Below are 25,253 nucleotides of genomic sequence, written 5' to 3'. Positions count from 1 at the left end.
AACGTACAAGTCTAAGGCTGCTTTGCTTCTCTGTAGTTGGACACCTACATCACATTGACCAGCCCGACCAGCCCATTCTTCAGAGACATGGTTCTCCCTTTGGTTTTCAGAAGGCTTCATACGGCAGCGGGATAATCAGAACAAAACACCTCAAAGCGTTTCAAAAAAACACTTCAAGGAGACCAAGAAGTTGTTAGATGTTCTTCCACCATCACCTGACCTCAAACACACTGAACATTTATAGGACGCTTGAAGACAATGAAAACCAAACATTACAGACCAGATGTTCTTTGGAACATTATCAGATCCAACTTGCATGAACTTTTGTAGTCCACGCCAGGTTCTTAACTGGATAAGCTGGTATCATGCTGAGCAAAGCAAAGAGATTTGGATTACACTGTCCACAGGTTTTACATCTTTCCTTGGAAATATCATCAGATAGTCTTTTTTAACGCATTTTATACACAGTGATGTGCAGTAACATGCACTACGTGACCTGTAGACTACTTAACTTAGCTAGACAAATATTTCAGCAACCGCAAAACCAGCCGCTTGAGAGAAGGAGCCTGCAGAGACAGAGCCGAACTCAGGTTTTATCTGGTCTGACACACACAGTGTAATCCTGTGAGCATTGAGTAATATGCAGGGAACTCTAGCAGAATGACAAACAACAGCAGCCTCGTGTAACTAGGTCAAACTCAGTTTTGATAATACATTCGGCAGGTCTGTTCATTCGACACCAAGCACCGAGCTCCGGGGCTGAAAAACGAAGCCAGCGCCGGGGCGTGTCTGCTCTGAGCGACAGGCGGACGCCCCCACAGGTCGCTAGCTGTCTGCCATCAGTGTCACTCACCTGACTCCGCTAGACTCACGAGGCAAGAGTTAGGTTGAGTTAGGCACCGCCCAAGAAGGCAACCGCGAGCGCGGCGTACTTGTTACCGCCGCCGCTGCTTATACTGGTGACACAGTATCACCGTGGGCGTGTTACAACAGAGCGAAACGGACCTTTCAAGCATTGAGAAGCCTCACATGTCAATCCGCACTCGTTCAGGCACGTACCGTATGAAGATGCACGCAGTTCATTGTGAGTTTATTGTACGTACCAAGCCTTGCCTTTGAGTGTAATGAGCCTGCTGGGAGAACATAATGTAAGCCACGGCGGTGATTTGATACAGTCAGTAACAACAACTCCGTTCGTACACACAAGGAGCCTCCAGAAGCAACAACAACAAAAGTGATGATTATACAGCAATGGAGAAGCACAGCGTAGCATGTGTAATGGCTCATTCGATTAGCTCATTTCCCTCCTGAGATTACTATTTTAGTTTAAGATTGATCAGGCCCAAGTCTTGAGATGCAGGATCAGCTTTTGCCACATAAATGTTTTCCATGTACAGTGCAGCAGCAGCTCACTTTACGCCGTGACTTTAATCAGCTCTGCTCCACCAGACTTGAGTCAATGGATGTCTGCATATAATGCATATAAGAAACATTAGTCATACATATTTTCACAGATAAACATTAATCTGATTTAAACATCTACAACTGCTTATCCTCACTAGGGTGAGGACAGGTCACCAGTCTATCAGATTTCGAACATCTCTAACTTTATTTTTTCTTAAGTTAAAGTCCCCTGCATCACATTTCCATTCATTCCAGGCAGTAGTACAATGGACTGCCTCCACAGGGCCTCTTTACTCTCACACGCACTCACTCGCACTTCCTGGTTGTCGACAACTACAGAAGTGAGTGAAAGTGTCTATTCACCTCAGCAGTTCAAGGACCACAGCACTACCTCAAATACCCCACAATAAAAGCTTTATGGCACTGAACACAAAGCTAACTGTCTAAATGTATATGAATGGGAACAAACATTCCTTTAGAATTTGTTGTTGAGAGACCCAATATTATCTGATATGGTGGACAAGACTATTTCAGCTGTTCTTTATTGTTTAATTTTCTGATAAAATCAAGTCAAAACAATGAGCCGAATCTTATTTTTGCAATTAAATCACAGCTAGAGATTATTAATCAGCAAGTATACAGACAATTCATTTATTTTAAAGCTAAATAAATTTCTACTGCACATCATATTGTCTGGTATCGCTGCTGTGAGGTTTCGTTGCTTCTCTTTGTCTTACGTGATTCACTTTGTGGTTCGGATGGAAGATCAACATCAATTTGGGACCAAAAGATGAACTGATGCACAAACATCAGCAGAAACCCAATGGTGAAGAACAATGACAGTAAAACTTATTCCATTCACTAACTTCCTTTAAATCCTGTGTGACTCAGTGACCTTGGGATACGTCAGACCCACAAACAGAGAGAAATGTGGAGGAAGTAAAAAACAAGGTTTTCATCCACCACCTAACCTTCCACTATGCTGAGTGTGCTCGGTAGGCCTGCCACAGGGCCACGCTCCTGTTTGGCCTACTTCTGATCAAAACCAATAATGTCATGGAAAGTTTCTTTGCAGCGAGCGCGTGTGCGCCTGACAGATAATGAGTGATAGAGAGGAGTGTGTGGCCTCAATATAGGAGGAAAAATCCAATTTTAACTTTCACAGCCACAAGCAAATACTATCACCGCTGATGGGTATTATTATTGGTCCATCTATCATCCCAAATTGTAACGGAGAAATTGTAGCTGACAGACCTTTTTGTTCTAGAGCAACAGAAAGCTGGAGAAAGTGTCAGTGTTTAACTGACAACGTTATAAAATGCAACGCAGGATCGGTTAAGCTCTAGTTCCTCCTGCCCTCAGGCAAAGACACTGTAGCTACTAGCGTGAGCGGAGAGACGGGGCAGCAGTGCCTCACTCATATTGGTGCAACTAGCTGCAGAAAAGATGACCAACAGAAGTGGGTCAGGACCAGAGACAGACTCAGATACACGGAGACAGGGAGGAAGAAAGAGAGGATTGGAGAAAAAGGAAGAGTATGACTTCAGAAAATTATCCATGTTGGAAATTAGTGTTTGTTTACACCTAAAAAACTCAGTAATCACACAGGGAAATATTTACTGCGACATGAGAGGTGACCTTACAATTGCACGTAAATTTGTTGATTAAAATCACATTTTCTTTCAGGCGAGATGAGGTCTCTGGCAGCAGGCACAAAAACACCCATCATGTGCTGTGGATTGTCAAATATTATCAACATCAGGCTGCACAAAAGCAAACAGCAGATGACTAAACAAACATTGTGGCGAGCACATGCCCCAGTTCTTGCTTACAGTTTCACTTACGTGAAGGAGAGGTTGCCCTGAAAAATAGCATTTACAGTTAATTAATCTCGCATCAGTTGTGTGTAATCCATATAAGGTTAACCAAGTAAAAAGACCAGCGACTGATCGGACTTCACAAGAGACAGGAGATCTAAACAAACCACACAGAGCGCTGCGCAGACACAGCCACAAATCAGACGTCACGGAGCATCCTTGAGGAAACGGATTGGTTACAGCTTCAAAACTTCAACCTGACTGCTGCCGAGTCAGCAGGCCTAATCCAAGCCAGCAGAGACACAGAGCACGCAGACGAGCGGTGGTGAACCAGGAAAACATGCTGACACAGAACACCATTGCTCCACACTCCGCGTGCAGTCACGTTCATTTAGCGCTTCAGTCAACACATCCAAACACGTTACCAGCAGATGTATAAACGCGTTCAGGTGGTTTTCATTGTGGTATTTGTGGATTAGTATCTTGCTATTGATAGCTCAGCATTAATATTAATACTATCTCAGTTTGGGTGATGAGTTTGGGTTAAAATAAAGCACAGGGCCCGGGGCATCACAAACAATGTCGTGACTGAATTTCTCGATTTGACTTTGCATTATAACGTAAATCCATATTTGAAACCGGGGCGATCAATGCCACTAAACCAAGGACTGGGCGAGTGCAGAGAAAGGCACAGCTGACAAATTGAGGACAGCTTTCTGTACTGAGCAGTCAACTGAGTTAGTGACACAATCTAACTGGAATTTGGCAAAACCCATGTATCTTCCCTCCTGTCACCTACCCTCATATTCCTCACTCACATCACCCAAGTCTGCCTTTACGGCTTGAAATAGACGTATAAAGCCTTACAGTACATCTGGGGGACATCATCCCTGAGCTTTTTCCATAATTTTACAAGCTCTTTAAAAACAAGGCACATCAGAGGGAAGACGCCGCATTTTTTATCTGTTTTATGGGGAGTGTCTCTTCTTGGGTCGCCCACTGCTGTTTTTGTAGGTGCAGCTGCATTACTCAAATCTTCTGAGAAAAAAAAAAAGATAATAAGCTATTCTTGTTGGGGTTCAAATCCGGTTCCTTCGCAGCTCGGCACGCCCACAAGCGAGCAGTCACGTCCAGCTCGCTCGTGATAATTTTGGAGGGCTGATATTGTTTCATCCTCAACTAGCTCCATGACAATGTGTTGTAAATTGTGTGGGCTGCAGCTCCCTCCTGGTTTCAGACCAACAGCTGCATACGTCTGGTGTAGACGCTGTAAAGGTTCATACATGCAATACATCAGCGTTGTGACAGGCATGTAGATTATAAAAGGGGACGGAATGACTTAGGGAGGCAGAAGAGAGAGGCAGAAAGTTAATAACTGGGGTGAATCCTTCAACTGAGCTGAGTGAACTACAAAAACAACAAAGAAAACTAAAGTACAAATACAGTAGCAGGGGCTGCATGCACGGGGCAATCTCCATAAAAACCAGACTTGGCAGCTGTGTGAGGAGCAGTGAGCAGCAAGACAGCAGGGAGAAACAGTCCCTGCTGGAAGTCGTACTCTACTGTAAACACCTCAACGTCAAAAATAAAACCTCCTCGACTCTTGGCGGAGCTTCTATTTTTTTAAGTGAAGCGTGTTCTTAAGTGCCACTTAACTCGACTGATGATGCACAAGCACACAAAGTGGGGGGAAGAGAGAAAACAGAAAATGTTGTTTAGTAATGTTGAACGACAATGTCTACCAAGTGCCATGAAACATCCCACACACGCATACACACACAGAAACATGAATTAACCTGAACACACTCTGTAACAGAGGCATGTGTGTTAATGGAGAAAAACTTACTACAATCTTTGAATTATGCCACAGTGACGATGAGAAACTGGATGAAAAAATCCAACAGTGCCCTCCGATGGTAAGAATAATTTGTTACAATTATTTTCAACCGAACAGCAGAAAAACAAAGCAAATCATAACAAATCAATATAATTACATAAAGAATGAGCAACAAAGCTGCTGAAAGTTACTCCTTATGTGTGGCACCACCCAAGACGAGATGGCAAAATCCGATCCAATACAAAAAGCAGGTCACCAGAGCAAGATTTAAGTCTTAATAACACAGTCTGGGAGAAAACGTCTCAAAATTAAAATGTTGTAAGAGTCTCCATCAGAGTGACAAAGAGACTCAATCTTTTCTCCATCACTGTAATTTTAGAAATTATAAATATGGGTTCTGATCAGGGATCATGCAACTTTGAGGCCCTCCGCTGGGCCAAAGCAGCAATTACACTTTTAAATTACTACCAGTATGCAGGCTGACATCTGGTCTTAATCTCAAGGCTTATTTCTCCCTTCCAGCGGCACAGAGCCTCCCCTGCAGCTGGAAAGGGATGCAGAAAAAAATCACTTTGTGAAGATGAGCGAAGGAACGCATGCAGGCATAAACAATTAACCCCACATGACAGGAGGCCTGGATGATGTCAGTAAATCTATGCATATTCATCACGAGAGATCACAAAGACGGAGATTTGTGAGCACAGCTGCTTGACTTCTGAGAATCAGCAATGTTTGGGGGATTTACATATAGACAAATCCAATGCACGAACGGGCCTTTTTCTTCTGTTTCGTTGCGCTTGTGTTCTGCAATGGCAATAAAGACTCCTTCTCCTCCTCTTTTTACTTGGAACTATGCAGCATCAGTGTCTATTTTCAGTCACAGGAGTGCAAGTACTAATTCTGACAGATGCAGAAAATCTTCCAGTGTTTCATTACAGCAGGACATATGAAGAAATTTATGAAATTAATAATATATAGTCACAGAGATGCTGGTTTACTTTGGAACTGCTTTCTATTTTCAATAAAATGATCACTGGTACAGTTGATGCTACTGTAGCACCAAATGAACACACAACATCACACCAGGGTTCCCCATTTGTGAAAAAGTAATTTTTTTTTACACACAATCATACTTTCATCATGCATTCAATTCCCAGACATTATTTAGATCAAAGAACAGACAAATGTGTAAAACTCAATCAGACAATGTCAGAAACCAAACCTTGATCTAAGAATGGAGCCCATTTAATTTTTGAAAAAATAACTTCAATCAAATAAGGCAAGCTCAAAAATAATTCACATCAAAGTGCCTTTCATCTCCCCACTCCACACATAGATGCGCTGCTCATTCTGCTAATGGCAGCGCTGGAGGAAAATAAAACAAGCCCCTCTGTCACCGAGACAATCACATACACAGGGAGCACTGACAAAAGAAAATGCTTTCATGAGGACCTCCGAATAACACTGATTCATTCTTAAACTGTTCTCTAGTTCAGGTGCAGGCTGGGTGGCACGACAACGTTTTCATCTGCAGGTTCTTTTAAGCTGCTTCTGAGGGATCCCCGGCGCCCCGAGGCGGGTATTAACATGTGGCCTCTCCGCTCGGTCATAATTCATCTGTTTCAGTCACTGTTCTCTCGAAACCCCCAAAAGCAAAAGCGGAGGAAGCCTGAGTCACATCAAATTGCTCAATAAAGCGAATCAGCTGCTCGGCTCCGAGGTCCAGGATGATCCCCGACCCGCTCACCCCGCCACGACAAGTGATGCAAGCTTCTATTTTCGGCCGCTTCCGTCCCTCGTATTATTTCTGACCGGAGGTTAAGGTCAGCGCATATGCTGAGTGGTGCGTCGTTCTGTTTGAATTGCTTCTCTTTAGCCCGCAGCCAGGAGACAATAACATTAATGTGTCCTCGTTCACCATAAACCCCGCAGCAACAGTTAAAGCGCAGTTAAAATAGTTGGATCTCACTCTGACCACAACTCCTCAGCAGGAATACTAAATATTTTCAAGAGTCAAATCAAACCACAAACAGGTTTGTCTGTGAAGGGGCACCCTGAAACGCTGCTGTTTCAGGCTTCAGCTGTGTCCTGACGTATTAAATCACAAACAGAGACAGAAGACATGCAGCCACTCCGCCAGTGTATAAAAACCAAATGGCTCGCAGCCCCCTGGGTCTCTCCCTTCTGATGGAGGCAACGTGGCCTAACGCTTTCTTGTTTTGTTTTTGATCTACCGAGGTAGCTCGGCTTTTCAGCGTGACATAAAAAGTAGCTGATTTCTTTTTCACAGTAAAACAGAAGTAGTTTAGCTTAGATCAGATGTCAATAAAAGTAAAAGGCAGACTGAAAACAACATTTTGGCAATTCCAAGTTGTTAATGGACTCGCTGCGCGCGACGTGAGCCCAGCTCAAACCTCTAATCAACACTAAACATTTTCTGGTACTGTATCAGCCACGCTTCAGGCAGTTGTGTTGGATTCGGTTAAACACTGCATCGGGGAAAGTATTTTTCAAATTCATTTCAACAAAACTATTTTTTAGTGGACCCAGGAAAACTCTTGTCTGACACGACATCAGAAGCTCCCATCAGATTAGTATCAGCCAACTACCATTAACTTGTGAAAGCAGCTAATAGAAGTGAAAGAAGCATCTGTCTGAGCACCAAGTGCCAGACGTGAGGCTGTCCATGAGGTGATGGACAAGGTTTAAACCTGCCGACAGACACAGTACGTTGGTTCCAGTACAGTAAGCAGATTGATTTCTCCTCCTCTATCACTGGCTTAAATGTACGACTATGGTGGTAACAGAGATTCACTCCAAGAGAAGAGGAATTCGAAAGTAGAAAACTCCTTAGAAATAAGAAAACCATTTAACTAGTAAGTACCAAAGGTACAGTACAAGGCGGCTCCATGAAACAAAGCAGGACACTCCCTAAAGAAAACCTCTCGACTCCTTTGCAGCAAACAAGGAACCACGGTACATACCTTCCTGGATCAGATTAGAAGAACAGAGGAAAATCTCTTCGGTGGAAAACAAAATTGATTTCTCCTAAGGCTACTCAATACTCCAGCTTCAAATATCCTTTTAAACATTTAACACGTTGGTGGAAAGAAACACTGCACTACGCTGCACATGGGCACCGCAAACTGATGTGTGTGACATGAGTACAGCGCGAACAATCAGCCAGTCAACAAAGCACAGTGGTAGTTGCGTTATTAGTGTTTGAATTGGAGCAGTCAACTTGAGCAATCACATTATGGGATTTCATATCCTGAAGCACGTGTCATATTTGCTCTGGGTGGTAACAGTCACAGATTACAGGGAAATCAAAGAGTGGGAGCGATTCACCTCCTGCATTTTTCATCGGAGAAAACTCTAAGCATGAGTCCATCCTTATAACCAATATGGCCTGTGACTCATAACCAACACCCTTGTGTCGCAACGCGGTGCCTGAGCCCTACCCAAAGACTGGCTGATGTCTCAAGAGGAGGCCGGTGTGTGCACACGTTACTATTCTTACTAAAGGTGAGTATTACTCAAAAGGTACCGCAAGAGATTGTATAAACTAAAATATTAAGATACCCACGTCTGTGTCTAGACCTCTCTGATTATGTCTGTAGCAGCCGCAACGGCACAAACAACAGAATTTTAGACGGATGTTATCAAAATGCTGCTTTGGAGTCCAACCAATGCTTTGGAAACGCCCCAGCTTTTACTAACGGACAGTGTACACGGCTTCCACACTACAAATAGTCTTTTGACTATAACATAATCCGCGTGTTCTGATTTAAATGAGGACTGCTCTGAGCTGAAGATCCAAAAATCACAACAATTCATGTCAGGTACTGTGCTGCCTGGGTTCCTAAAAATGAATAAACATGTTGTTGTTGTTTTTGGAGGATGCTGCCTTTTTGGCTGCAAAGCCAATTTTAGGTTTGGAAGAGAGCCGTCTTCAACTGGGCTTTAAGTTCTTGGCAAAGAGCAAACTTCTTGTGTACACATTTACACTGTCACACTGCATGACTAATGAGCCTCCCGCCTCCATAAATAAACAATGAAAACAAATAGGCAGCGCGGCAATTCCAACAGCTCACAAGATCTCACAGTCCACTTAGATTCAAATCATCACACAGAAACTCACTGAAGATTCTTCTGATGAAAATCCTGGACATATGCACACGACAACATGGAACTCACAGACATCTGAATATTTAGGTTTGACTCGAAAAAACTTGCGAAGCTTCATAAACAGACTGTCACTGAGACACGTGATGTCTTATATTTTATTCTGATTGAGGATCTGGGACATTCAAAGACTGACGGCCTTCAAGATAATCTGACACACATCTGATACATTTGTGTCAATAAAATATGTAATAGTTTACACATTCTGTGGATCTAAATGTCAGTCAATCTAAACATAGTTTATTTACACATTTTTTTTAACAATCAGTTAACAGCTGATTAATGAATTCAATAGAAAATAAATGTTTAGTGTATGAAGCATAATAAAAACATAACTCGAAACACAAACATGCTGTACATACACTGTGCTGCAGTTTCAGTCAGGAAACACATTAACCATCTAATCTCAGTAGGCAGGTGTGTCCTGTCTCAATCATTATACAGCCAGTGTATAAATACAACAAGCGTAAAAGCAAAGAGCGTTCGACGTTACAACTCTTTGTTAAAACAAGAGAGAGGAAACTTGAGGCCGGCGGTGCAAAGAATATGAGCCAAGAAACTAATTTTGCCGGAAGCAGCAAAAAAAAAAAGAGAGAAAGACTTATTTAAGTAGGTGACAGGACAGTTGCGAAAGTGAAGAGACGCCAGGGAGCATGTACTTTGTCCTGCTCACATGCCATGTGCTGCGAACTAACTAAGTGACAAACCTTCAGGTTTCAATGCTGAAAGCTGAAGCTGAAACAATAAATAAATGAAACGATTTGTTGAATGCGTTCAGTCAAAGCAAACAGGTCCGACTGGTCTGAACAGGAAAGGAGAGCGGAGGAGGTAGAAGGATTGGCACAAATCACTTTTACACAACTGATTATTATTGTGTGAATGTAAAGCAAATTAGAGGACAATGCATAATTCATACAATCAAATTAGACTATTTCATTCAAAGTATTTATAGCTGCATTCTGATAAACAGGCTGTATGGCAAGTGTTTTGCATGACAAACCACACAACTGCTCATGTCTCTGCAGGATATTCAAAAAAAACAGATTAAAGCTTTGAGTTTTGTGTGGACTCTGAGTCTAATGCACCAAATAAGAGAATTTATGTGTGAATCAGGGATTTGTTGTTAGACAAATACGTGTTGCCAGGCAGTAGCTCTAATCATATACAAGTTTTTTTTCTTGACACTATTCAAGACTTTGAACTAAAATCATCTGCGTTTTTAACCACACGATGCACATTTTATGATTCGATAAATTCTATCTTGTGCCGGTGCAAACATCACATCAAGGCTCGTCTCTCCACAGTTGTGATATTTATACCGGATACATCCCCCGCCCCTACAGACACATACAGTACATACCACGCACTCAATACACCGTCCTCTGACTAGTGGCAGGCAGTAATAAAGCTGTCACACGGGGAGACGTATTGAAACAGTCTCTAAAAGTGTTGTGTAAGGTAGCCGCCAACACAAGCATCACAGAAGCAGAAGCATAGCAATCATATCATCAGAGTCAAAGTTAGAGGTGTATTTATGTGAACCACCAGCAGAGGACTTAGAGTGAAAAAAAACAACGCCGCTCAATTTCAATCCGAGAGGAAAGGGCGGTGGGGGTGGGGGTGGGGGTGGGGGGTTGGGGCTGCACGCATCAGTTTGTGAATTGCAGCAGTAACGTGGGAAGGCCGCATTTATCCTTGAGCAAGTAGTGCAGATATTTAAACCAGACTTGACTCGACTTCCAGGGACATTCGTTCCTACTGCTGCAGAAACATACCGCAGAGGGCTGACAGCTGATTAGACTGATGGATCACTATGAGGTGCAGCCATTACTACGGTTATGAAGCCCCTGTCAGCTCACTCCACTCTGGCCTCATCCCTCACGCAGAATCTAACTATAACTGAAGGCAGGCTGAGCAGACCTGATATGCACTAGCAAACGAGGGAAAGATTGCACCCAGTCTTTAATGGATTTAAAGGACTTTTTAACCACCAGTGACGACGCAGGCGGACGGCGGTTTGCTGAATTGGTCTTGATAATGTTTGTGCCTTGTGTTGTGTCTCCATGTTCACAAGGACGAGAGCAGTAAAGTGATACCCACGTCTGCAGGCGGAGCCGAGTAAACAGCTGGCAGCGGTGCTGAATTATAAAAGACAACAATGAACCCAGAGCAAACGGTTCAGGTTTCAATAAATAAGAGTTCGCAACAGTTTCGTGAAATCAATTCATCGTGTTCGCTGGCCTCGAGTGCTTTAGCGAGATGTGTTTAATATTAAAAACTCTGACAAGGAAGGCAACGTGGCCCCACTGTTTTCCAGCGTGCCACAAATAAAAGCAGACTACCTGGAACTTAAACAAACACAAAAAGTGAACGTTCAGAATGGGGCAACGCACAACACCCAGCCATGCTTTTCTCATGAGGCTGACTACAAACATACGGCTAGATCTCCAGCATCCGGGAAGCACACACTGCTTCCAAGGCACCAATATAGATCAAGGCGTGAGCATTTAGCTGTTTGTTTTCTCCAGGGTTTTGTGATGGGGTACAACTATTTTTATGTGTTTTTTTTTTTTTTTTGTACGTTTTAGAACAAAACAGCACATTCCTCTTGAGGTAACTCCAGCGATGGCATTATGCTCGTGAGATAAACAAATGCACGATATCAATCACAGCCAATGTCACGTTATTCAGTGAGAGACTTGGCACAGAGTTCAAATATTTGTTCAGGCTGGGACAGATGAGGACAGAGAGTGTGGGAGAGAACAGCAGAAAAGTCACAGTTAAGCAATAAAGGCTGTGTATCCAATCGCCGCCGCTGTCAGAGCATCTCTCCCTGTCCCACAGAAAAAGAACCAAATCCCTAGAAAATAACTCTGCGCGCTATATAATTCACGTGTTACACGTAAAGATGCGCTATGGAAACTAAAATGAGATCATTCCATGATAAATATCTCTACTCTCTGTTTAATCTGACAGGTTTGATGTACTCAGAGAACTTGGTACTATTTGAAGCAGCCGCGATGACCCGGGTGCTATTTATATCTGTCAAGTGGCCCATCTAGCAGCAGTGCACTCAAGTCACGATGGGCCTCGCATTAAAATGCATGCACACAGACAGAGTACAGTAAAAGAGGACTGATAAGACTGTAAAAAGCACTTTCACTCGAAACTTTTGAAGTCCCCGTGTGAAGGGCTATAGATAGATATTGAGAACAACCGTGGAAGCCCTTCACACAGTTGTGAGATTATATAAGAGCCTTCATACGTGAATGGTTTCTACGAGGGCCGGCAACAGCGAAGAAGGAAATCAGTGAATAAACCATTAGGTGAGGTAAAGTAAGCGTTATCAATCTCCACATTATGCAGCCAGACACTTTATTCTCAATTATTATCATTTCCCGTAAGATTCTTACGGGCGAGAGAACATCAAAGGCTCACACCTAAGGAGCCAAAAGCTTTTGTCACTGAGCTCAAGAAATGCATATGAGAAGTGTGAGAGGATTAAAATCTTAGCGGGGATTCTTAGAGAAAAACAATGCCCCGCAGATAGCATACATTATGCCTTGACTGAACAGCAGTGCCTGGGAAATACCACTGTGGGACATGTGAGGTCTTAAGGGGGAAGAGCGCAGGTGAACCTGTTGCCAGGAGAAAGAAGGGAGAGAATAAAGCGAAGCCACATGACTGAGAAGCTATTAATCAAACTTCTGCTGCTGCTAAATTGGCAACTTGGCACCAACCGTCGGTACAACTTTAATTTTAACCCTGTGGTAGAGTGTGAAAAGAAGATATGCAGCTATATTTTAGCAGACATTTTCTATGAAGGTGTGACTGAGAAACCGGGGGCTTGGTTCATCTTTCTTTAAGACAGCTGAAGAAAATGAAAAGGGGACGAGCGGCTGCCTGTTTGGACGCAGACAAAGACAAATTCGGGGGCTGAATTTGTAACAATCTGTTTCAGGAAACAGCGCGCTGGCCCAAAGTCCTCTGTGGACATTTTAACATGATGCTCCAAGAGCTCACAGCTGTAGAGCATTTGAGCAGAGTGATGGCTTCCAAAAGCTCCCTAATCATCACACACCATCTGGAAAACAACTGGGCCATGCACTGTCCATTGGACTGAGGTAGGCAGACAAGAGAAGCAGAGAGAGAGGGGCATCGTATAGCAGCTGTAACGCTGAAGGGTGATGCATCCACCGCCTATACATCAAAAAACAGTAAAAGGCTTTCATTTGCAAATAAAAGTTGTTTTCCACTTCCAGATCTACTGATCAATTCCTGCTTCATTGCAACAGCGTGTTGACCTGGCTCCCTCTACTACGGGACAATCTGTATAATGATTGGGAAATTTAAGCATCATTGAGTTCCTCAGCTAAACAGACCATTCAGGAGCAGCCAGTCGAGTTGTGCTCAAAGGTCACACACTAATAGCAGTCACGCACATGGCTTGTCATTGAATACTGTCGAAATGTTTTCAATTGTCCTCTTGCTTCCCGCGCGCGTCTCTGATTTTCAGCTAATAAATAAAGATTTGTGGTGTGTATGGGAGAGGACATACGGTAAGTATTCCCCTTCCCCGCTAGCAAGCGTGATTCATTCTCATAAAACTCTTAACGCGGCTGGTTAGCATTCGGACATGATGCTCTGTAAGATAGTGGTAGACCAACAACCTGACCCCTGCGAAGGCAGCTGTCCCCAGATTCAACCTGCCACAATATCAGCAAAGGATGGCTCATTGCAGATTAATATAGGGATTAATCAAGTTCAACAGCTCTCTCAGCATTAAACCAAAGACACCACAGAACTAAGAGGCTTTAGGACCAAAGAATTACTCTAGCCTATATGGTCCCCTCATGAAACCTTTACATATTGCATAATAGCTTGGATTACACTCACATCATTTAATACTACACATCCATACATAGTTTCCGTGAAAGAACAAGAAGATTTGAACAGATAGGGAACAATAACACAGTCTGATTACAAGAAGAAAGCATGTCATATAAAACTAAGAACCTACCACCTGCTTGAGTGTATTAAAAACATCATTTAAATTCATGAGAAAAGAATCCTTTGCCTGAGATAGAGGAACAATCAAATATTAGTACACTCAATTTGGAAAGGGTAAATGCAATAAAAAACTCCGATGCAAACGTTAACTTGGCCTGATGTGGGTTTTTCACAGAGAAAGAAAAGGTCTTAATCAGCACCTGGGGCAGTCACCGACATCAGAGGATCTCAGCCACATATGTTCACTCGGAGCATCCAAACACCAAAACAGACACACACTATTCTCCCGGCGCTAGCCAGATGGCGGAGACCCCACAGAGACTGGAGCGCGTGAGAGCTGTCTGAGCAGCTCAAAAGCTGCACTAGCTGACTGTCTGTCTCAAAGTCAGCACCCAGCCGCACAACGGAGCCAGAAACGGGGATGATGTACAGCAGATCCAGATCTACTGGTTTCCCTCTTAAATCACATTACACACACACACACACAACTGAGCCGCAAGAGTACCAAGCACTGACAGAGTTAGTGAGTCAGCAGTCGCAGCCATCAGAGCCTCCTCCTGCCAAGGGGATGAGTAAATGTTCTCTCAGGGCTTTGCAGTTAGAATAAGATGTTACCGTTAGCCAAGTATAGGGGAACATCTTACTTCTATACCACTGGATAAACTGGATGTGGGCTTCATGGTTACATTGAAATGATCATCTCGATTGTTTCATTCAACACTGACTACGCACTAATTATGACATATCGCATGACACATGTGGCAGATTCCAGCACTCTCAATTAAGGGACAATACAGAAGCAGTGCTCTTCTCTTGCACAGCAAATTGCCACAACACAAACCGTCACATTAAACCGCCATTCATTTGTTAATTTAGGTCCAAAGGTGAGTTCACAAAGGAACTGGTTTTCATGTTCATCACTCACCATTATCGCAAAGCAAACTGTCTATTGTTAATTCATCCACACAGCCTCCGAGATAAGCATGCGAGGCTCTCAGCCTCTTTAGAAATCAATAAAATTAATTGAATCCCTACATAAAAAAACACAACTGCTCCATTCTTTCTGCTGATCCTACATGAGTGCCAATCCCATCCAGTAAATTTCTGCTGTGAGCCTGGCGAAGACGGTTCGTCTGTTCACACTCCTTTCAAATGTCTCCGTGCTACTGACAGACAGCTGGTCCTCAGGACAGAGGCAGCAGAGCGGAGGTCAGCGTGGGTGTTGATTGAACCGATCAAACGCTTCAGTGAGTTTTGATGTGGATACCTAGTAACAGTCGGTTTGGAAGTCAAGTCTTCTTCAACATACAAGACACGTTTGTTATGACAATTGGGAGCAAATTCACCCATCGGAGTGAATGTTTTGGTCTGTCTTTGTGTGCCAGGCTGCGCCCTGCCTCTCCTCCAGTATGTGCTGGAACAGGCTGTGGCTCCAGCTATACAAATGAAAGAAACTGGCCCTACTTGTTCCCCTTTACAATAAATCTGTTGATGTACTTAAAGGTGCTACACAAAGTGATGAAAGGCGTGTGTGTGTGTGTGTGTGTGTGAGAGAGGACTGTTGTTATGACTGGTGGACTGCTTTAATAAAAAGAAAACGCAAATTTGAACGACTCTAGCCACAAATGTCCGTGAAGCTATGTTATGCTATGCTATGATATGCTAGTCCAACAAATTAATTATTTTTCTGCCAAAATAGGCTGCATGTTCGACACATTGTAGTGTATTAGGTAGAGGGTTTTAGAGATTAAAACAGTAAACCATGCAGAGTGATTGATTTCAATTTAACATTTAAATATGATATCTAATTTTACACTAGCCAACAAATCCCACTTACTGTAAGTATTCTCCGACGTTAAAGCGATTGATCTCAACCTAGAAATGTAGTTGCAATTCACTGAAGGGAGTGACAATGCTCTTGGCTCAAGGTGCAATCATGTTTTGGAAGCAGTGAGTAGTTCATCACAGCATGACTGAAACTAATACTTGAATGGTCACAGCTTTTTCTTTTTTGCCAGTTAGGGTATAAATGTCACAGAGGCCACAATTCTGAGCACTTTCCATGTTAAACAAATAAATCTACAACTCCATCTTGGTCTTCTCCCTCATTTACACTACTGTGACTGGATTTTCAGGGTTATATAATCAGGGCTCATATGAGGCTTTGCTCACAGATAGGAGCTCGGATTATTCCCTGGAGAGAACGGAGAGCCTTTAAATGTCTGCCATAACTGTCTGTGTCACAGTTAATGACAGGCCCTGCTTCCCTGAAGAAGAAAGACCTCAACTTTCGGTTCCAGGTGAGACCGAACAGACACGGCCACCGCAAACTCACGTAGACAGAAAGGAGAATCAATGCAAAGTCATTCCTGGTGGGGATTTTTATTCACTTTCACTGACGCAACTCAACATATTGGAAATATATTTGAAGGCTGTGACATGTTAATCCCTTCCTCAGATCTTTGATAAGATGCCTCATTTTAGTGAAGCCCGAGGTGTCAAATTGACTGAATAGGAAACTAAAAACTAAAATATAGATTGGCAGAAAACAGTACAGTTTTGGTTCACTCCCACCGTCACCGCTAAAACAGACAGTTTACAGAAAAAATACCCCCTGAGAAACTAGCAATCAAATGGTGGAGCGTATACCACCTAAAAAGCCACAAACTGTATGTGCACCAGGAGTTGGCGGAGACAATAAATACAACTGAAAGGAGAGTAAATATTACACTTATTGTTGTGTAATCATCGGAAACTTCAATTCCTCTTTTGAAAAGGCCACGTCAACTGAAAAGTAAAAATATCTCAGTGTTGCGTTCACAGCTTGTTTCCGCTGCTACTGCAGGGTTAAACAGACATTCAACGAAATACTAAGGGCTACACATAGTTCCAAGAAATCAGAGGGAAGGTAATTATTTGTCTACATTTCTTCAGTTGAATAAATAAATACTACTCTGTACACTTAGACAATGATACATGCGAAAGTGTTTCCAACGTGTCTTTTCTTTCCTTTTGAAATGTTTTTCATGGTCGAAATGACAGGTATTGTTGAATACTTGAATCTAGTTTGTGAATAATCCATCAAACAATTGTCTTGGCTATAAAAAAAAAAACATAAGCTTTTTTCTTCCAATACAGCATCGATTTTGAACGTCTTAATATCGATTTTAAAAGAAGAATTAATGTTCTGGGCTGATCGTGAGCGACCGCATCGCCACCACCACTTTTTCTGTACAAATAAATTGGAAATGGATCATTTGGATTAATATTGTTTTTTGACTTAATTTGTCCAGTGAATTATCACTGTCATCAGATGTACATATATACAATGTGTATTTTAAGCTGCATTTAAACTTTCTCAGTGAACTATGTAGAATATTGCAATATATCGCAATGTCACAGTATTGTAATAATGTATAGTTCTGTGACTCAAGTATCGTGATACGGAACGTATTGTGAGGTCCTTGCCGATGCCCCCCCCCTATTTGAAGAATTGAGCCAATGCAGTAGTGGCCTCAAACGGCTACTTAGAAACAAACATACCCGGCACTTACAACCTGGTGCGAAAGGAATTTTAATCTCCATAGGTAATTTACACATTCATAACAACTGCAGGTTTTTATATAAATATATGTCAAGTCTTAACATTATGAAATGCTACCATGGTTACCTCCAGGCCACTAGCTTTCTTCCTGTGCATCACCAACTTGCCTCAGCTCCACTTCTTTGACTACTTTTGAATCAGCCAGGTTTTGGGCCGAGTCGGTCACTGGCAAAATGGTGATCACCAGAGCCGCCATACTGAGCTTCGAAATCAGTCTCTGTCCATTTTCATAAACAGCCAGGTGATCGATACAAGCTAATATAAATCACATCATATTTTTCAAACTTTTGATAAATATAGGAGCTCTAGTATATTATCAATAACACACAGTCAGTAAAAGAAGAGTATTTGATGATTTAACTTTGAGCGAAAATGACCATAATTGAATATTGATCCAAGAGCAAAACAACACTGCTGAAGAGCAGTCAGACGGTGTGTGGGCTTTCAAAACAGAAAATGAGCCAACATCTAAGCAGAACATCTAAACCGCGCTCGGTTTTAAGCCCGTAGCTCTGTGTGGTCAGCTGTATTTATTGCTCACTCATTAGCCTTCAAAACAAGATAACAGCTACCGTCTCTCACAGCATAACCTGGAGCAATTAGCCCTGTCTTCAGTAGTCTTTCCCGTCGTTTCTCACACAGAATTAATGAGACAAGAATAGCAAGCAAAGAGAGGGAACTGGCAGGAATCAGCACCTGTCTATTCAGAAACATAATTGCTGTAAACACTTCCTGCCTTCGTAGGGAAACAGACTCATAATTAGGGCCATCACTTTCCAGCTCTAATATTAAGCCTTTTGCACCAGTCAAACTAACTTCGACCCATTTATCCTGACACACACTTCTGAAAGCGTTTCACAGATCAAGAGTCCTCATTTGTGGACAATGACAGGAACCATCGTCGAGATATCCCAAATCATGTCCACACTTCTTGTTCAAACTGAGGCTTAAGTTAAAATGTAGGATTATGCGCCACTGAGATAAAATGGAAAACACAAATCCGCCAGATGGAACGGCCTCATCAAAACGCTGTTTATGTCACAAACAAAAGCGAGCTGAACAGATACTGTACTCTGGGTGGCTGTTGTTGGATTCACCAAAAGACTCACGGGAAAGAATACAGAGAAGATGTTGTGGAAATATATACAGAATTGTTCTATATTTTTGCGCACCAAGCCCAGCTATGGATCCAAGTTCAGAAAAGGCTCAGACACACCAATCTGGCATCAAAGAACTACTGGCAGCAAAACCCAACTGGGTCCCACCTCACGTCTCCCATGTCTGAGCAGAAAAGCTGAACATGAATACTCCACAAAGACAATGACCAACAGGCATCCAACGCATACGTTCTGCATCTGCAGGAGTGCAAATAACTCCAGCAGGTGGCAGTAGTCTGTGTTTGTCATTCAAAAGCTGAAATCAGAAGACGTAGGGCTATGAAGGAGCTTGGAAAATATTTGTGCACTGGGATATTCAGATGAGATTCAGCTGAGATTCAGCTGAGCGGAAGCAGCCAATTGAAGGGATTTCTCTCACCAAACCCTTCTGCTACCGATTAAACTCGCTCAATCAGTTGAAATCTGCCAGCAAGGGTCCGACAAGGCTGCCGATCCAAATTATGGTGCAGAAACCCCCGCCACAAAACCTGGCGCCACAGACAGCCAACCGCCAGCTTGTTGTGTCACATGCCAGTAATGTAAGCGCCCCAGCTCCCAGCATTCAATGCATGGTGCAAAGTAACAAACATGTTTATCTAAAGGACAAAGTGTCTTTTGCTCTGTTGCGTGGAAAGCAGTTTCAAATCTACTCAAAGCAGCACATTTACTGGACGGAGTTCCTCTGATTTATCGCCATGTTCAGCGATTGTGACTGGTGCCAAAACCTGCTAGCTTTAAAGCTTCGACAGTTTCTATTGACCCACTGCTCTCTCCTCAACGAGACATATACGTGAGATGGGAAGATGACAGCGATAAAACTTTGGATGCATAGGCACTTAGGCAGCATTTAGTCAAACTAAACGTAGTCATCACAGTTCCCGTTCTTGGAGTCATGTCAAACAAACACAATGAGCTTGTCTTTGTGTTGGCCTCTGAAGAAAATGAACAAGCTAACCGTTGCAAATTTAGACCTTTTCATGGCCTCTTCCTCTTTCAGTGGAATAGCGAGCGCTGCCCAGTTGGAAAATAATAATTCTCTAAACTAAAATGACATGTTTGCACTGGGCCACCTGCAAACAACCCACAAACACAAGCTGTGACTGATTCAATTAACATCTCCACTGACCTTCAGTCATTCAAGTCTCACAGTGCCGTAAAAATAACACAGTCTCGGGATGGACCGTGCCTTTAGTTTGCGCTATAACGCCGACAACCTGCAACTCATCCTTCACAGCACATCAGAGGACAGTCTGCGTCAGCACAATCTGCTCCTTGATGCTCACACTGTGTAACCTGGTGGTAACAGCCAAGCCACACAGCCAGCATGTGAATAAGCCAGATCCTTTAGCAGTTTTTTTTTTTTTTTTTTTGAGAGAGAGAGAGAGAGTCCCAGAAATGGATCATTGATCTAGTGAGTATTTCATACAGGAGTATGCTGACTTTTGTTCACATTAACACCTTGCTGATGATGCAAAACCTCTAAACGTGCAACTCTTAACAAAACAAAATTGATTGGCGATACTACCTTACTGTAACACATGAGGCGCGGGCCTATGCAGTTGTCAACAGGCTAATGGTTTTGGAGTGTTTTCAGAGGCTTTTGTTGGCAGCAGCACACAAAGCCTCAAAATGTCCCAAGGACTGTCCAAGTCACTTATCACATAAACCTGTCAACAAATCTCTACGTCAAAGCAATGAGTCACAAAGAAATTAAGAGGCCTGCTTTTACACAGCCTAATTACTCAAAGCTTAAAGCGCATCTTAAGGATATCGTCACCACTACACACCAACACAGACTGATTGTTGGCCTTGAACTGACCATGCATGTTTGTCACTGCGTGCAGCCATCTTTAAGACACTCATAGTTGGAACCACATGACTTAAAACGCTCGCTATATAACAGACAGGAAAAAGGAAACAACTCAGTTTGGACAAACAGGCCAGAAAAATGTGTCTCAGCAAAACTCAGAAGTCAGACAATGAAAACGTCCACCATAAGCAGGAATACACTATAGTATTTACTGTAGGCCTAAAAATAAACTTTACAGACAATATGACAGAAATGTAGGGTCAGACTTGGAGCTTAGCTGTCAGTCAGTTTCTCTTATGCACTAATAACAGATATTATAAACATGGGAGACAAGGGGAATGAAGGAAAAGAGGGAAAGGGACGTGAGAGAGCAGGAGACAGCGTATTGGAGAAGAGGCGAAGGTAATCAATTGAGCCGCACTAAGTATTCTGAGAGTGAACGCTTGCGACATTAATAATATGCTGTACAAATGAATGTAAGAGAAACACACGCTGCATTGCTTCTCTCAAACAACTGTCTTTACACAGCGCAGATCTGCTGCTACATTTTAAGGACAGCTTTTTTCAAACTACGGTGAAAACAGGGAGATAATGCCTGAGCTGTTTCTTCGTATTTTACGCTTAGCTTCAGTTTAGAGCGGGCTCAGTTAAACCAGATGTACACGTGTTTTCGTTTAACGTTGTATAGTGACTCCGTTAATCTGTGTATACACATTTATCTTGTACGTGACAAACAAGTGAGTTTCAGTGACTTCTTCACAGTTTTTGTCTTAGGATTTACTGCTGAAATCCAGCTAATGGATAAAACAAATGCTTTTTCATTTCACATCTGGACACTTTTCAGGGGACACGATGATTAGATTGTACCTTGTTTTACAGGGGACATTACCATGTCATTGGACTGTGCCAGAATCGCAGCGATCAACTAATGAATGTGGTCTCCAAGCCTGGTTTGCACTGGGAAGCTGTGATAAACTACAGGAATATAAAATTACAGCCTTTCAGTCAGACTGCCTGGCAACCTGCCACATGAAGCTCCTAAAATACACGAGGAAGTCAAAAAAAAGAGGAGAGGGGCTCCGTAAGGATAATAAAGCATATTATCCTAAATTTGCGGGGTGGGCATTGCAATGTCTTCAGGCATGCATGATGTATTCTCGTATTTTGGCTGGAAAGCTCATCTACAAAATGTCTATACCTGCTGTTAGGGGGAAAGGACTTTGATGGTAAATGCAAAGTAACAGAATATTTCAACTCCTATCCTTGGATTTTGAGGACGGATGATGAATCAGTGCCGACTGAATGACAGCGCTCGTGGTCTCTTTTGATTAGCTGCATGCATCAGGGTGCTACAGAATGGAGGGAAGGAAATGTGAAATACACTCTAGTTCAAAGACGGCAACGTAGCCAATAGCTAATGTTGCTCATGTAGATCCTGGTGTTTCACGCAGAGAGAGAGACAAACTGAACAAAATGTTTTAGTGGTTACGGCGGAAATATCATTTATTCTCCTGCCCACACAGCCTCAACAAATGAGCAGAAGGAAGGAGACTTTAAATAAAAAGTCCTTTCAGATTCATGCAATGCACTGGCCTGGCATGGATCTCAAAAAATATCTTCCAGCATCTCCTACAGACAAGTGTCATTGTAAACTGTGAGGAAGCCATTTAAATCCGGACAGTGAGGATAACTGTCAGGAAACAAATTGCACTCTGGCTCACCTCCACAAGAAGGCTCTGCTTTGAGTTGGGCAAGTCTGAATAAATAAAAACAGCTCGCAAGAAGACAGCAACCACACTTTGCCCGTGTATTTACACAACGTTCCCGTGTAATCATTAACTTTTGAGATAGGCTTCTACAGTTCAGAAATAGGGAGTAAAGGTTCCCAATTTTATTTCTCAATATTTACTTCGCCGCATGTTCCCAACGCCATTAGGCAAACGAACAAGAATTTCATTCATCCCAAGTGATTAAGAAGCAACAAATATATTTCTGTTTATAAACAGGACATCACGGCGACACAACAAGGAAGTGATTTGAATTTATATGGCATGTTGTGATGGGCACGTGTCATGTGGAGGAAGGCGGTTAAACTCACTTGATAAAGCACCGAGCTCCTTCAAAGGTAAACCCTTCTTCCCAGCCTGTAGGTAGATCTGTGAAACAAGGAAAGGCGGAAAGAAATATGTAAACAAACATTGGTGGACAAAACAAACCGTGTTTAAATTTAAATAGGGATATGCATCCCAGATTGAGATTAAGAGTAGCAGTCAAAAAAATTCAGTAACTTTTCAAGGAAAAGATATAAAATCATTACTCCAGCTTCTCAAAGGAGAGGATTTCCTGTTTAGATTTGATAACAGTGGACATCAAGTAGGCAAATCTGAAAACATCACTCTAGGAATGCAACTGATGTTTCTTTTCTTTAGCAATTAATTTGTCTGTCGTATTTGTCACCAATCAGTGAGTCCTTTGGTTGATAAAATAACAAAACACTAGTGTTTGTATGAAGACTTATAATATTTTAATAATAATCTTTTGAATCCTGTTATGTTTCAGCTTCACTCACTAAAGCTTTGGGGAATTTAAAGGGCGTTTTACATTTTATAAGATACAACAATCTGTAAATGAATGTAAGTTCATTAAAATGATCATTAGTTACATGCCTATTAAGAGGAAGCAGCAACTCAATACCATTAGTGAGGATACTTGAACTGTTTTCTATAAAATGCCATGCCATTTGCTTTCCATTCTACTTCCATATTTGCGTGGTAAGTTAATGTGGTTTTATTTATTTTTGTGTAAAAGCCCAAGTGGGAACACGAGTTGAAATGGCGATAAACTCTCTGCGCAGCGCGTCAGTTCTACGCTTTGCTCTGGAGCTACGTAAGACTGCATGGTCCCTATCAAACAAATCAATTCAATCTATCCGGTCAATCAATCAGTACAGGGGGAGGGAGTGATGGGGGGGGGCTGCTTCCGCTGGTGGATGTAGTCGCCAGCAGCACGCAGCGCTGCAGAGCTCATTCCACACGGTGAACTGGGTTTTTGAGAGGGACGGGGGAAAAGCTCATTGTAAATGTGTATTTACAGTAGTGTCTCTATAGCATATGGTCTTTAGCATCTGTTGCTACCAAAAAAAACGGGTCTCGCTGCCACTTAGCCGTGTCAACAAAACGTCAAATGCACCAATCACGTCAGCAGTTATTTTGTTCAAAGTGAAATGAAATGCCTGGCATTTAATTTACCTGACGTGACTGTTGGAAAGAGTCGTCGCTTTTTTTTTTTTTTCCTCCAGTCTTTCAGTCAGGTAACCTAACATTAACCACAACTTCCCTGACTGACAGACTGACAGACAGACTGACTGTGGCACGAGCCTGGGCAGAGGTGGGCACGAGAGGGCTCACTTTTCACACACAGCACGAGCGCCTAAAGCCACTGATGCGTTCACGGATGTCACAGCACCTCTCCCCCTCTGTGCCTCGGTGTCTCGGTGTGAGAAGCACCCGTTTCGGACACGGGAAAACGTCGCACACGACAGGCGTTTAAGAAAAAAAAAAAAAAAAAAAAGACAACAGAGAAACTTGACAGCCGCTCGGTGGCATGTTTACCTGGAGTTTTTCTGTGCCCGGTTATAACTGCCTCGCCACTGACTGGATGCAGCCAGGTTGTACTCTTGGCTTCTTCGCTGTTGAGAGAGGGAAATGCATTCATTATTCAGCGGTGACTTTGTTCGAATTGCAAACGGGCGGCGTGACTTGAAGTCGGTTTCTTTGGAGGGATATTTACTTCACGAAGAAGACACGTCCATCCCGAGTAACCCCGTAACTCCAGGAAGACGGGAGACAAGAAATCCACTCGGGCTGTAGCTCCGCCGCCATGTCTGGCACTACTGTATGACAATCGCGCGGCTCCGCTCTCACGGGCAGCGCGTACACGGAAACCTTGGCAACGGCGGATGGCTTGGGGAGGGGGAGGGGGGGCAGACAGGTGAAGTCCATTCATAGGTATAGGAGACGACTTGTTCGGCATATCTAAAGTTTTTTTTTTAAAATATATATATGGACGGTATTGAAACTTTTGTATTGTTTTTTTCTGCGTTGTTGCCTGTGTTTTTTTGTGCCATTTCGCGTCGCTGTGTAGGCTATATTCTAAACAAAGAGGCATCAAACGTGGGGGCAGGGATGGATTAACTGGCTCTCGGGGGACCCCTAAAAAAATTGATCTGCTGCTCCTTTTTATCCCCCTTTTGCCCCCCACACCAGATATTTATTTATTTACATACATGCATTATGACCACTGACGGGAGAAGTTGACCATCTTGTGTGTTCTTCCAATTCAAACAATTCAGTGTTCTGCTGGGAAACCTTTGGACCTGGCATTCATCACACACCCACACCAGACCAGGCACCCCCACCCCATAGCAATG

The 25,253-nt window shown here is 42.8% G+C and overlaps 1 protein-coding gene across 14 annotated transcripts in view; it reads right to left on the bottom strand.

Moving 5' to 3' along the window:
- Nucleotides 1–24,727, bottom strand: part of LOC125015540 (pleckstrin homology domain-containing family A member 5-like) — a 71,735-nt gene extending 47,008 nt beyond the window's left edge. For 13 of the 14 annotated variants that reach the window (XM_047597505.1, XM_047597503.1, XM_047597508.1 and 10 more), the window contains exons 1-3: nucleotides 24,614–24,727; nucleotides 24,436–24,512; nucleotides 22,923–22,980 (exon numbers count right to left, since the gene is read on the bottom strand). In XM_047597505.1, the coding sequence (XP_047453461.1) occupies nucleotides 22,923–22,980; nucleotides 24,436–24,512; nucleotides 24,614–24,705 (227 nt within the window). In that variant the 5' untranslated portion in view covers nucleotides 24,706–24,727. Of the gene's footprint in view, nucleotides 1–8,042; nucleotides 8,236–22,922; nucleotides 22,981–24,435; nucleotides 24,513–24,613 lie in introns of those variants that run through there. The other variant, XM_047597515.1, reaches the window with a different exon arrangement.
- Nucleotides 24,728–25,253: the final 526 nt, after the last annotated feature.

This window comes from Mugil cephalus, chromosome 10 (genome assembly GCF_022458985.1).
Source record: "Mugil cephalus isolate CIBA_MC_2020 chromosome 10, CIBA_Mcephalus_1.1, whole genome shotgun sequence".
Lineage (NCBI taxonomy): Eukaryota > Metazoa > Chordata > Actinopteri > Mugiliformes > Mugilidae > Mugil > Mugil cephalus.
Note: the sequence above shows the minus strand (reverse complement) of the source record. Positions and strands in the feature narration are given on the sequence as shown.